Here is a 13,889-nt window from a genome sequence, read left to right on the forward strand (position 1 = left end):
AAAATATTTCGACAGACATTTAAGGTCTGTAATATTTGCGAATTTATTTGCGATTAATACGCCATTTTATATAACCGTTCAACGGTCGTTCGATAATCGTTTAATGTCGTTCGATAGCCGTTTAACAGTCGTTCATTTCCGTTCAACATCATTGTACTTAGTGATATTTTCTGTACGGATGAAAAAGGAAAAGTGTGGAATCTGGTGAGTCATGCTTCCAATTAGCCCTTTTCCCTCTGCTCCATTGTCGGGTGCAAGCGTGTCCATTTTGGCATCACTATTTAGTGACATTTTTTTCACGGATGAAAAAGATAATATTATTTTTTTCTTGAATAACAAATATTCTACAATGATATTGTTATTCTTTCTTATTACTTTAGAGAAAGAATGTTTTACTCAATTTTATTTCATAATAAATCATTTTATTTCACAATAATTATAAATATTCTTCTCATTATAATCGCATTTTTTCTATTTTTTAGTTCTCTGTTTATTGTATTAACTTCTATTATTTTCTATTATTTTTCTAATAATTTTTATTTTTTATTAATAATTAATTATTTAATTTCTAGTACAAATATGAAACATGAAATTATATATTGCACATTTTATTTGTTCTCCCAAATTATTCAATTATAGTTTCTGCCACGGATGATAAATATGTGTATTGTATAATAAATTTATCTTTGTGCGAAACTTTTTAAGACAGCTCGATAATCGTCGCTACAGCAACAATTGGCGATCAATCTGTGTTCCCTACAACTATTGGCATGCAGAAATCGGCAGTCCGCTAATCTACATTGATAAGGCAAATCATGAGAATCGACACAACAGCAGGCATCATGTAACAGTTTCTCGCCACAATAAGGATATACCGAACTATCACACAAAGGACATCTGAAACAGAAATATGTAAGTATCATTATTCGTAATATATACGTGTTTTTAACTCTCATTTTAATTTATATAGGGGGAGTTCCCCTAGCGCCGGACGGCACCTAGTACCGGACATATGTCATATCTATGCGAATAAAAACGCGATTGGGTGGTTATTTCGGTGATAAGGCGGAGAGAGTATAGTGATCCACGTGCAGGATGCGACACACTCCAGATTTGCATACGCAAGCTAAGAGGACTGTTAATCGATGCGTTTGAAGATAAAACGTTGCATTGTATAATTTAGAAACAGGTCATACTTATGAAGATTTGTTGTCTACAATACGTGTTCTTGTATTATGAAGTATTTTGATAAATAGTTTTCAAATATCTATGTGCTTTTTGCATAAAGTAAACTAGTTTTTACGAATTCGTTATCTTTTAATACATTTTTTGTCCCCTGGCTCAGACAGAATATTTTATTCTAACCTTGCCAGACACTAAAAATGTCAGTATTGCATGTCTGTGAAGAAATAAGTTTAAAAAGACGAATCGATCAAAGAAGATAAAGAAAACTAGAACACTAACATCTAAACATACAAACGATGATACTACCTGTGTAGTTTGCCTAGAGAGCAATGAAAAAGATTCAATGCTCCAACTGCTAGGAATGGGCTCACGAGGCATATGCTGATATCCCTGAGTGTTCTGATAATTATATTTGTGATCATTATAAATTATTTTGAAGTTATACGATGTTTAGGGGATCTATTTTAAGCATGTCCGGTACTAGGCGCCACTTCAAGATCGTACAAAATTTTATACCAAAGTTTCACACTGATTTAAATATTATATTATAGAAAAGTTGATTATTCCGTTCATTTATTCTCATTTCTAATATTGTTAACTAATATCTCATTTCTAATATTGTTAACTAATAACTCATTTCTAATATTGTTAATAATTACTGCAAAATATAAAAGAAATAAAATACATTTTTTAAACTTATCTACGAAAAACCTTAAGTGTCCGCTACTAGGGGAACTCCCCCTATATTTATTATTCTGTTAAAATTTGGTGATATAATTACTGATATTTAAATAATTACTGATATTAAATACTTCGATCTTTTAATTTTGACATTAATGGTGAACTAATAATGTGAAAGAATTGTTTAAAAATTCAGATTAACAATATCTTTTATATACAATATAGTAAATCAACAAATTGATGTCAGTTAATTAAATTAAATTAAATTAATATAAATTTTCAATATATACATATTTTCAACGTATAAGCGTCATCAACATTTATCTAACAGTGCTTGGATTTACTTGCAACTGTCGATTAGATTTCTTAGCTTACGCCTACTGTTCCCCTCTTACCGCTCATAACTAAGGAGCGCTCAGAAACGTGCGCGTCACAAATGTAATGTGGCAATCTATCTATCTATCTAAGTTCTCTTTATTATTTATTAATAATAAAAATAATTATTCTATTATTAATTACGTTTCAAAACACAAATATTTTTAATTGTTACAGAACATATACGTAATGGTGCGGTTGCCAAGGCGCGAGTGGTAAGAGGGGAGCAGTAGGCGTAAGCTAAGAAATCTGGCCGAAAGTTGCAAGTAAATCCCAGCACTGAACTAAAGCATACTCATTATTCTTAGCCAAGTTTTTGTCTAACAACTTGAGACAAACAATTTTTTATTATTATAGTACATCACTTTAAATAATTGTTAATGATACATAATGAGATTTAAATATAGAATATTCCATTTTAAATAGAGTAATTTTTAAGATTAGTGTTATTTGCAATTTATCATCATGCTGAGTAATATTAAAAATCTATGTAATTTCTGAATAGCCTTAGTATTTTACAATATGTAATAATATGTTATGATATGTGAAAAGAAAAATAAAAAAAGGATATTAATTACTTAACATTAAATATCTTATATTTGATTACGTATTGTTGTAAGTCGCAATACAGAAATGTTGTTATAATAAAATGTTATTATATAAAAAATATTGTTATAATAAATATTAAAATATAAATATATATAAATATATATAAATATAAATATATATATAAAATATTGTTATAATAAATATAAAAATATAATATACATAGAAATTTATGATGAACTCACTTTTGCGGTCCAGATGTAAATAGAGGAAAATGATAATTTCCTTGAAATTGTCGTACTTCATTTTTTGGCAAAGGTGTTAATGGTGCATTCATTGTATTTCTTGCATTTAATGCATGATTGCTCATTAAATTTCTATCTTCATCTGAAACAAATAGATCGTAAGAATATTTTTTTTTTGTCAAATAATAATATCTAAGACAATATTTAAGGCAATAAATTTATATAATAAAATAATTTTTAAAAAATAACTATTTTCGATTAATATTATTGTTAAAATAAAAGACTTTATTTTTTTCAGAGTTTATATATTTTCGATTGTTATAAATTGCACACAAGTTTATTTGAAATATCTGTCAAACATATTTCTATATATAAAAAAATATTTAAAATATATTATATTTTATCGTCTTAATGTTTAATAGAATATGTTTAGATTTTATTTTTAATATGTCTAATGCTGTTTTTAATGGATTTACAATCTGAAATAATTGTTATTATTGTTACAAATAGAAAATATGTTAAATATTTATTTTACCTTAGCATGCACATAGGAATGATATGTACAATATTATATCTATTATAATATTATAATATTATAATATTATAATATTATAATATATCTATGCATACAAATATTATTAATACAACATTCTTTAAAATCACGTAATAAATATTTAACTATTTTTATTTGCAGTTATTCAGCTGATATATAAATTTAATTAACAGATTTTCTATTATTAGTTCTATTTTTTTATTAACAGATATAATATATAAAGTGTAATATTCGAGAGAAAATATTTATTTATCTCTATGTATAATAATATAATTATCGAATAAATCGACTCACCTGATAAACCGAACACGTAGCAATGCAAAAGAACACTGACACCAAACAAAATGAACTGGAGCGACATATTCCTATCAAAAACAAATAAGATCGTAGTTTATTTGCTCTTAACACGGCTGAGATTTTTCAAAGAAATGAAATCATTTACGGTTCTTACTCCTTCGATTTCTTTCCATAAACCCACGCAACTTGTAACTACGGTTCTCGCCTTCCTCATTAAGAACGCGGTCGACGTATCCGTTATTCCTAACTGGTCAACGATCATTTCTTTCATCTTATGTATCGGCAAATATGTGGAAAAGAAAAAGAAAAAGACACAGTGATGAGAATGCTAGCCTGAAATTCACAACATAAAAATAAAATGTTTTTCTCAAATAATTTAATTATTGCAGTCATGTGTTTAACAAGAAGGAAAATTTTTTTTAGGGATAAGAAAAAGAGCAATAATTATTTTTTACGAAATATTTCGCTTTATGAAAATTGGTGCTAATTAAATATAAATCTAAATATTTTGTACAATTACGTATTTTTAAAATACAATATATAAAAAATAATTAATTTTTTAAATAACAAAAAATATTTACATGACATCAGTTTTCTCTTTTTTATATTCTTTTTCTAATTACTACATGTAAATATATTTTTTAAATTTACTATAAATAATATCTCTAAATATAATATTTTACATTATATGATTTAATTTTGCTATCGAATACAATCTATCAACTTTAAATTAAATTAAAACATTAATTAGAGATCAGAACGAAACGAATAATTTAAAGAGAAAGTCGACACATAGAATTATTTTGTATATGTATATATATATATGTTTATGTATATATTTTGTACATATATACATATATATAATACATAGGAATTAGAATTAAATAAGATCTCTCTTATTTTATCGATGTAACATATATATATATATATATATATATATATATATATATATATATATATTTTTTTTTTTTATAATAAATAGTACCATTTTTTTAATATTATCATTGTTATAATGTTTAATGAATAGATAAATATTTTCTGCTTGCAAAAAAACAGAAGAGAATACGTCGATAAAATAAGAGAGATTTTATTTAATTCTAATTTATTCAAAAATTGGTAATATATGTCTGGTTTAATCTTATTAAAATCTAATTAAAACAGGCTTGCCCGCGGGCCGCGCTGCGTCTCGTGATTCATTCGTGATTTTTCAACGCTTCCCGACGCTTGTTTTTTAGTTTATTAAAAATACTTTAGAAGCATCGTGTGTTTTGAGAAATCGCTTATTATTGCGACACATCTGCTGTTCAGTCAGCGTCAACACTCTCGTGTTCACTCTGTAGTTTCGTTTATAATTCGGTTTATTAATTTACACTTTCGTACAAAATCGCAGAACAAAGACTGCGTGATATTAATAATTAAACGATTGATATGACTCGTCACAGCTCAAGACTAAACGCAACCGTTTCTCTCCGCTGTCGAGACTACAATGTGCTCAGGTCAAAGGGCCACACTAGTGCGTTGCTTGCGCAACGACATGTGTTGACCACTCGTGAACCCTTCCGCTCGTCCTTTCGCTGAATTTTATGACGTTACGAGTCCTTCGGCATTGTGGCGTCGAAGGACGATCTCTTACGCGAAAAACTCGTTTTAATTTATTGGTTACTATTGTATTCACTTTCTCCGCGACGACGTCTCGAAGTGATTCTGAGTCGCGATGACGTCTCGAGCTGATGACTCGGATCGCAACGACGCCTGGGAATCACACGGGTCGCGCGATTCGTATTATTATATTTTATTATATTTTATTCGCTTTCTTCGCGACGACGTCTCGAAGTGATTCTGAGTCGCGATGACGTCTCGAGCTGATGACTCGGATCGCGACGACGCCTGGGAATCACTCGGGTCGCGAAATTCGTTATTTTTTTTGTTTTTTGTTCTTATATATATATATATATATATATATATATATATATATATATCGCAATTGTGCACGACGCTTATATTATGCCGTAACATCTGCTTCTGTATAAATAAAATCATATGATGCCGCGCGTTAAGACTGTGAGCGTAATGGTGGGGAAAATCCGTATTGATAAGAATGGGATCGCTGGCTCTTTTGCTACTAACGGTTAGACAGGCTTGAATTAAAATAAAGAAATAAGAACAATAGAAATTGATATAATGTCGAAACAAGTATTTCAAAACATTTATACAATTAGACACTATTTATTTGTTTATACAAAATATTATTATTAAAACTTACTAATTATTTTTAAATTTATGCATTAAAGTTTAATTTAATTAATATTGTTTTTAATGTGTCGTAATATGATAAAAAAGGAGACATAATATTTCGCTTATATATAATTAATATAATTAATACCTAGTAAACATTGTTATATTAATATTATATTAGTATAAAGTAAATGAGTTATATATATCTTAATGATAAAAACTTTAATTACTCGACGATTATTAATTCTATTTACACCGTGACGCTCTTGGGTTTTTAAATCATTGACTACGTTTACATGGCTTCTAACTTCGATTTAGTAACGCTGATGTTATAACTCCTATTTAAAGTGAGTTGCGTTTATACGTTCAAGCTTATCCTATGCCCACCAAGCTAAAATAACTTAATAACTTTCGAATGAAGTGAGTCCAAGATTTCCAGTAGTATCAATATAAAATGAAAAATTAGATGCTTATTTATGCTTATGGTAGGATTGTGATGTGAAAGAAGTCAAGTGATGTGTAAGTGAGTCAACAAACAAAGTGAATTTTTAGGTAGGTTACATTATGAATTTGGAAATTATTAAATATTTATTTATTCAACTAAAATGTAATATATAATTAACACGTGAAATTAAAATTTTAGATTATTTCAATTTTGAATTAAGCGGAAAGAATATGGAAAAGAACATGGAAATCGCTCGCTTGTTTGTTGCCGTATACTTGAAAATTATAGAAAACATGATTATGCAATGTACAGTACACATCTGAAATATTTTAATTAAACAACGAAGACATCTGAAAGAAATTATATCACAACACTTAACTATTAAATTCAACATTACCAAATTATTTGCTTGATCTCGGATCTATATTACAATTTTCACGAGAAAGGAAAATATGGATGAAAAAACGAAGTATTAATTGGTGGGATCGAATTGTTAAAGATTACTTTAAAGAGGAAGACTGGTTAGAAACATTTCGAATGACAAAAACAACTTTTCTCTGGTTATGTGATCAATTACAAGAAAAACTTGCTCCAAATTTAAATCAGATAGGAACCCGAGAACCAGTATCAGTGGAAAAGCAAGTTGCTATTTGTCTATACTTCTTATCTAGCTGCTGTGAATATCGCATAATCGGAAATAATTTTGGAATTCATAAGACAACTGTGTGGAAATGTATTCATAGAGTAATTGATGCAATTAATACGGAATTAATGAGTTTGTGGATATCCATGCCTGACAATAATGAGTGTCGTAAAATAGTTGCAGCTTTCGAAAAAGAAACGCATATTCCACAATTAATTGGAGCAATTGATGGGACGCATATCCCTATTCTTCCTCCTAGTGATGGATATAGAGACTACATTAATCGAAAAGGATGGCCTTCTATGATATTGCAAGCAGTTGTAGATAATAACTACAGGTACAAATATAAAATTTGTTTATTTCACTGTTTTTGTCTTTAATATAATGATTGATTAACGTCATTATTTCTCAGGTTTCGTAATATTTACTGTGGTTCACCAGGATCATGTCATGATGCTGCGGTCTTCCAAACTTCAAAATTGTACACAAACTATAATTTATTAATTCCCAAAGTTAGTAAAAAATGTTTCATTCTTTGAATAACGTTTATATTATAATTTCATAAAATTTACATAGAACTTATATTTCAGGGAACGAAAACAGTATTCAATATAGAAGTGCCTTATCTTATAATAAGAGATCCTGCTTATCCGTTACTGGAATGGCTCACTAAAGGATACACTAAAACTGTTCGCCTTACTCCTGAGGAAGAATCTTTCAATGTATACCTGAATTCTGCCCGCGTATGTGTTGAAATAGCTTTTGGAAGACTCAAAGCTCGCTGGCGACGAGTACTTAAACGTATTAATGTACACTATACTTATATACCACATATAATATCAACCGTTTGTATTGTACATAACATAGTTGAGACGCGAAACGAAAAATATTTACCAGCGTGGGAACATGCAATAATAAAGGAACAAGCCGAAATTCAGCAACCAGAATTAACAAGAGCTCGAAATTTAGATAATTTTAATGCTAATCAGATAAGGGATACTCTGAAAAATTATTTGACTGAAAATTTTGAGCTTCGAAGAACATTTGTAACATAATATAAAAATAACTTGTGCTCTTCACGAATTAATAATTATTAATTAATTTCAATGATTATATTTTTATTAAAGTAGTCACAGTTAGTACACAACTCTCTTATTTATTACCTTACAATTAGTTATTATAATTACATGGCACAGATAATACAATTATCACATGGTACAACTTATTATAATAATCACACAGTACAATTTAAAAAATAATACTTTAAATTAAATAAATATAAATACTTTAAATATATATACTTCAAATTAATTAAATAATAATACTTTAAATTAAATTAATTGCACTTTGGTCAACATAAACTAATACAAATGAGGTTTGATGGCATTAAATAATTTTTAAATTTCATCAGAATCCTGAGTTTTTTGAAACTGTAACATATCCTGAGTACTCGAACACACTCGAAAAGGGTTTGAAGAATGAAAAGCTTGCGACGATAATTATTCGACGATTATTAATTCTATTTACACCGTGACGCTCTTGGGTTTTTAAATCATTATGACGTATAATGGAATACGAAACAAATATTTCATAAAAATGATATCTGTTGTATGACAAAAGTGCATTTTAAGAAAACATTAATCTTGTCGATATACACGTTATGATAAAAGAAGAACAAAAACAAAACGAGAAAAAAGTTTAGCAGCCTTGTAATTATCTCATATATGCGATCGATTCATAATTAGGACATTCGTATAATCGATGTGTTTACGTTACGTTATCACTTACACGCGCTTCTCAATATATCGCTCTAGTTACAAAATTCTTCAAAAGATAAAAAGACATTGCGATTACTACATATAAGACATAAAATAAAATACATATACTTCAAATGAAAAAATTAAATATTTATTAAAATAAATAAAATACTTAAAAGATAAATTAAAATTATTCGATATGATTGGTTTTTTATTCATTTATGCTTTTTCGATATCGAAAAGAGAAAGAAAGAGCGAAGTATAACAGCGAAATATAACAGATGAGAAAAAAAATAGCGAGCGAGAATATAACAGATTATATAAAATATTAAAATATCAAAATTTAAAATGCGCTATCGCGATCAATATTAAATATATCGATTTACTTCATTTTTATAATCCAATCACAATTTCTTATCAATATTAATATGTGACAACAATGCAGGAGTTTTGCGCTTCTAAAATTTTTTATTGGAGGTTGTTGATTTTTTTATATCTTAAATCTTTTACGAGCATGCGTCATCTTTGGAACTGTACACTTTATCCCCTTTATCTCTTATCGGATCAGATACTTAACACGTGTCTTTTTTGTGACATCTACATTAGAATATTTTCGTTCGTCTTCAATTCGCTCAATAGTACTTTAGAATCGCGTTGAAAAGAGAAGTTAGCATAGAAAGAGCGTCAGAAAAGCTGGAATAATGAAAATCAATAAGCTAGATGCTGAAGATATCCGAGCATGTATTGACGACAATGTTTTGCAAAAGATATTCAATGAACATTCAGATGCTAATAAACATATCTTGTTGCTAACTAGATCCCGTTTACGTTATTGATGTGCGCGCACGTGTAGATATGCAGACTGTTAGAGTCAAATTTCTCATCGTGAAATCTGTTTTTGACTCACAGAGTTCTCAATTTTTTCTCAGATTTTTCTTTTTTCTACAGCAACATAAGTGCGCCTTCACAATTAATTGTGCATTCATAACTAACGTTCTTTTTAAAGATAGATTTCTTAGTAAATTTAAGATCAATTTTTCCTTAGTAAAAATATTTACTCTTTTCGCAATTTAAAATTAAAAAAAAAAAAAAAAACAAGTAGACAACATAATCACATATTCTCCGTTAATTTCAAGATTTTACTTTGATAGAATTTTTACTTTTGAGAAGCTTTTGTTAGAAAACGGTAAATCACAGTCCTCCTCGATATTTTCATTTAAAACGAAATCATTTCAAAGAATGCGTCCAAAGAATCTATTACAATCTATTACAATGACAATTACGAATGAATTGTAAAAATATCATGTATAGAATGTATGTAAAATAGTATATTTTATTGTATATTTTGTTATGTATCTTTTGAATTTATCTAAGAAGTATTACTGCAAAGTCATCTCGCAACATAAGAATAGCTTTTTAACATACTTATATGTATTTACGTAGGATAAACCTATGAATTTGAATAGGTAATTATTTACTTTAAGGGAGTAAATAATTACCTATTCAAACAAAAATTCAGGTTCTCTCGTTCTCTCTCCCTTTCTCTCTCTCTCTTTCTGTCTTTTCTCTTTTTCTTTTTCTCTTTATAAATCTTATCGAATTGATCTCAATCAAATAGCGATTGTCTTACTGTTACTGTACAATGTATTCTTGTTATTAGTCACGAAAAAGATCGCAATTTAATTTTAATTACCTATAAATCGATATCAATCAAATGGATATTATCTTAGTATTATCTTACTGTGCAATATATTCTTGTTCATCACGATACTGATTATTTCCACGGCGATAAGTATAACTCGCATATTCAAAAATACATACATACCAATATAATGATGTCTGCGAATTTAAATTCATTATTATTCCTTTTCAGACTACTAAGTTTGATGCAAGAGAGAAAGAGAGAGAAAGAGAATATCAACTATATTTAAATATATTTAAATATATTTAGCTATGACGAATTTAGATTCGATAATAATATGATAATTAATTTGCAAATAAAATTAACTTACAAACACCCGGTTTAAAATTTTTTTATTATTTTTTTATTTAACAAGTATTTTTCAAAACTTTAACAGGTAAAAGATCAACAATTGCTTCAAAGATGATTTAAAATATATATAGCTTAGTAAATTGTAATCTAGAATAAGATTCAGGGGAAAACTGTATGAAAAATTATTATAAATTTAATATAAGTAAAATTCTTTTTAATCTGATTTTAAAAAATGATGAAAAATAGAATGTTACAATTATCTTTGATGTATTTCTGAGTAAAACTGCACAAAATTCCTCACAAGTGGATATCAAAAATATAATTTTATATTATAAAAGTAAATCTCATCGAATGTTTGAAAATTAAATTACAGTTGAATTAGTGTATTGTAATGAAAATTAGCGTCGCAATTAGATTAATAAGTTATAATTCATAACTTCATCATAATTAATAATTTATAACAAATAACTAATTTATAATAAACAATTTTATGTATAAATAAGCGGATTAAAAGTAAATAATTAAGTCTAATACAATTATTATTTACTTATTTAAGCAAAGCATTTGACACTTATCTAACATTGCGAATCTAAGTCAAAAGATACACGTAATCAATCAAACTATGACTCTGCAGAAAATTAAATAAGTGATTTGATCGCGCACGTGGCCATTATCAGCGACTGCAGATAGATAAATCATGTGTAAATCAATTGCTACTAATTAATAGTTGAAATTTAGGGAGGGACAAGAACAAGACCAGTCTTGAAACGGAAGAATAAATGGAACTTAATGAGTGCGTTCTTAAATTGTAATAGTATGTACTATCTTATTCTTATGTATTCTCTTATACATATATATTCTTATATCCTCCGTTCATTCGCACTCACACGCGTGGTGCAGAGACCTTGTTGCGTTTACATGGCACGTGGCGATAAGGCAATCATCGTCGATGACATCATATATGATGCTATCCGATATACTTACCGAGCGAAGGAGAACGTCATCGGGAATATTGGTGGGGTCGATTTATTGTCTGGCGAGTTGATCTACATGAAAGTGAATAAGATGCCGAAGACATAGTCGAGAGATAATCGCGCGTATCGATAAAGAATATCTTTACAAATGAAGATTTGAGAATTGATTTGAATGAGAATTGTTCACAGAGATGCCGCACAATGTCAAGAAGCTTTCGTAAAAAGAAAAAAAACATAAATGTAAACGGAGGACACGTATGGAAAGATAAGAAGCTCTAGATATGCGAAATGTAAATTTAGAATTAAAGATTAAAAGATGGCCTCATTTAGTGATAAATTTAATTGACATGTATAATGTACATATTTTAATTATATGTGTTCTAATGTGAATATAAAAATCGTTGTAGAAATAATGTTGTACTCTTGTATTTCAATTGAAATGGAATTCGAAGATAAGAGAGAAGATAAGTGAAAAAACATGTCGAAATCGTTAAATTGAAGTTATTTATAACGCAGAAGAATCAGTGCTAAGTAATGTTACTGGTAAATATATATAGTATTGAACAAGGACACTTATTTTTCCACTAAGTAGATAATTAAACGATTGCATAAATATAACAAGTGAGATCATTGTTTAAAATGTCGAGTATAAAATGCAAAAAAATAATTTCAAGATACAAATCTCCCCACATGTAATCTTTTTATTAAAATATTTAGAAACAATTCTTATTTTAAAAAATTTTACTATAAAATCTCATAATATTAATTTTTTATATCACTGTATATTTCATAAATTGATATTTTATTGTATTTAGATTATTGGACTAATAAGGATATAATGGACTAATAAGGTTTTGGAATTTTTCATCCGCATTCAGTTCAAAGCAATGTGTCGTCGTAATTTTCAATAATTCAAATTGACGCATTGCTATAATTTTTCTAATTAGATTCTTCAAATGCTACACACTGCATACATACATAAGCGATGATATAAAAAAAGATATAAAAGCAATAATGTTAGGTAACATTGACGTAAGACAACTCCATCTTGTACTTTGTTACAACAAATATTTCAAGCTACATAGTTGCAATGATATCGCCAATGAAAATAAATGATAAAATTATTTTATTATATTTTTCATATACGCGTGGCGGAGTTGATAAAAAATATACCAAAACATATTTACACAGAACTCTAAGTTGTAGGATGCGAGATGTACTTTATTTTAAATTGATAGCACGATATTTGTCTCGAGGGAAGCAGGAAAAATTCTATATACGCAGATGTCATGTATTATTAATTACCGTATTATACTCATGTTCTTCTGAAAAAAAGTAAAGACTCTAGTGCCCGATGAACAAGTCAAAGTATAAACAACGGAACTTTCATTGACATGATAAAATTTGTGAATTTTGTAGAAAAATTTTATCATTAAATCGTGTATTATGAAATTCTATTACTTGATTAAAATTATATATATATGTGTGTGTCTCTTGCTGAATTAGCGAAAAAAAGCAATTTCGCATTATTTTGATTTTGTATTTTGTATATTCACCTCTATAGAGACTCTATTTACAGCTAGACAATATTAGAGATACAATATTAGAAAATAAGAGATTAAAAATACGTGGGAATTTAAGATATTAATGGAATAACTCACTTAATTGATATAACAGGAAAATATGATTCTTACGTAACTTTATTGCAATGAACGGATGCTTATATGAAAAGATCTGCGATTTCGCAGAATGGATAAAATAATCGAAACAAAGGAATAATCTCTCTATTTCTTTTTTTTTATTGTCAATGTTTTAATATAACATCGTTGCCAAACAATTCATTATTATTATTTTGTTTATAGCATGCATAATTAATCAATCTAAAAAGGTCTCTTCAAAAACCAGTTTTTCAAAATCAATTTTTTAATCTTTCTTTTATGTCTGATCATTTAAATTTGTG

At 27.9% G+C, this 13,889-nt stretch overlaps 1 protein-coding gene across 3 annotated transcripts in view; it reads right to left on the reverse strand.

Moving 5' to 3' along the window:
* Window positions 1-453: 453 nt before the first annotated feature.
* LOC145971543 (KIF-binding protein-like) overlaps window positions 454-13,889 on the reverse strand; it is a 50,375-nt gene continuing 36,939 nt past the window's right edge. Inside the window, exons 1-5 of one of the 3 annotated variants that reach the window (XM_083099303.1) lie at window positions 5,132-5,361; window positions 4,037-4,153; window positions 3,880-3,950; window positions 3,033-3,174; window positions 454-897 (exon numbers count right to left, since the gene is read on the reverse strand). In XM_083099303.1, the coding sequence (XP_082955429.1) occupies window positions 681-897; window positions 3,033-3,174; window positions 3,880-3,946 (426 nt within the window). In that variant the 5' untranslated portion in view covers window positions 3,947-3,950; window positions 4,037-4,153; window positions 5,132-5,361 and the 3' untranslated portion in view covers window positions 454-680. Of the gene's footprint in view, window positions 898-3,032; window positions 3,175-3,879; window positions 3,951-4,027; window positions 4,154-5,131; window positions 5,362-13,889 lie in introns of those variants that run through there. The other 2 variants (XM_083099302.1, XM_083099304.1) reach the window with 2 other exon arrangements.

Source organism: Camponotus vicinus, unplaced genomic scaffold, assembly GCF_025532165.1.
Source record: "Camponotus vicinus isolate PSW18456_S1 unplaced genomic scaffold, iyCamVici1.0 SCAF_5, whole genome shotgun sequence".
NCBI classification, from domain to species: Eukaryota; Metazoa; Arthropoda; class Insecta; order Hymenoptera; family Formicidae; genus Camponotus; species Camponotus vicinus.